The sequence below is a fragment of the Cebus imitator genome, unplaced genomic scaffold (genome assembly GCF_001604975.1).
Source record: "Cebus imitator isolate Cc_AM_T3 unplaced genomic scaffold, Cebus_imitator-1.0 Scaffold274, whole genome shotgun sequence".
Taxonomy (NCBI): domain Eukaryota; kingdom Metazoa; phylum Chordata; class Mammalia; order Primates; family Cebidae; genus Cebus; species Cebus imitator.
In genome coordinates, this window is record NW_016107589.1 from 841,414 (window position 1) to 842,508 (window position 1,095).

The window sequence follows — 1,095 nt, forward strand, 5'->3', positions numbered from 1 at the left end:
AAAAAAAAAAAAAAAAAATTAGAACATAAACTCCTGGAAGAGGCAAGGGCCATATCTTTCTTGTTCACTGTAACTTCCCCCCCACCAACTAGCCCAGTGCCTGTGTATATATTTGACAGATTTTAAATGATTGAATTAATTAAACCATTTTGTCCTCTCAGACTTAGTCACTGTGGCATTGTTAGCGTGTGGCATTGTTGATATGTGGATGATTTTCATTGGTGTTCCTGTGCATCTAATAATAAACTTTGATTGCAGGTAGCTTACTTAATGGAGCCCTTGTGCATTAGCAGCAATGAATCAAGTGAAGGCTGCTGCCCTCCATCTGGTACCAGACAAGAAGGAAGGGAAATTAAAGCTAGTGAAGGAGAAAGGGAGCTCTGCAGAGACACTGAAGAGCTTTCAGCCAAGGGATACCCCTTAGTAGCTGAAAAGCCACTGGGAGAAAATGGAAAGCCAGAAGTGGCTTCAGCTCCTTCAGATATTTGTGCAATTCAGGGACCACCCACAGGGAGTGAAGAGGTAAGCAAGAAACTTGTATCAGCTGTCTCATAGTCTTCTGCCCGGGGAAGCAGAACAGAGTGATTAGAGCATGTAGGCTAAATCCAGAAAGTTAAACTATCTGGATCCAGATTCTGGATTTAGCACTAGTTTTAGCTGTGTGACCTTAAGCATGTTAGTGAACATTTTAGAACTTCAATTTTCTCTGCAGAAATGTAATCATAGCACTCTATTTTGAGGGTTTGCTGTGAGGTTTAAATGAGACAATTCATGTAAAGCACTTAGCACAGTGCATGGCTTATAGTAAGCAATCAGTAAAACTTAGAATACCATCATTATTACTATTATCTGGCAGGTGGGTGCAGTGGCTCATGCCTGTAATCCCAGTGATTTGGGAGGCTGAGGTAGGAGGATCCCTTGAGCTCAGGAGTTCGAGACCAGCCTGGACAATACATGGAGACACCGTCTCTACAAAAAATTAAAAAAAAAAAAAAAAATTGCCGGGCACGGTGGCTCACGCCTGTAATCCCAGCACTTTGGGAGGCCGAGGCGGGTGGATCACGAGGTCAAGAGATCCAGACCATCCTGGTCAAC

At 43.0% G+C, this 1,095-nt stretch overlaps 1 protein-coding gene across 1 annotated transcript in view; it reads left to right on the plus strand.

Moving 5' to 3' along the window:
- The window catches only part of LOC108284263 (bromodomain-containing protein 8-like), a 10,324-nt gene that overhangs the window by 1,542 nt on the left and 7,687 nt on the right, over positions 1–1,095 (plus strand). The window contains exon 2 of the mRNA XM_017500946.2: positions 259–522. Within this exon, the coding sequence (XP_017356435.2) occupies positions 259–522 (264 nt within the window). The remainder of the gene's footprint in view (positions 1–258; positions 523–1,095) is intronic.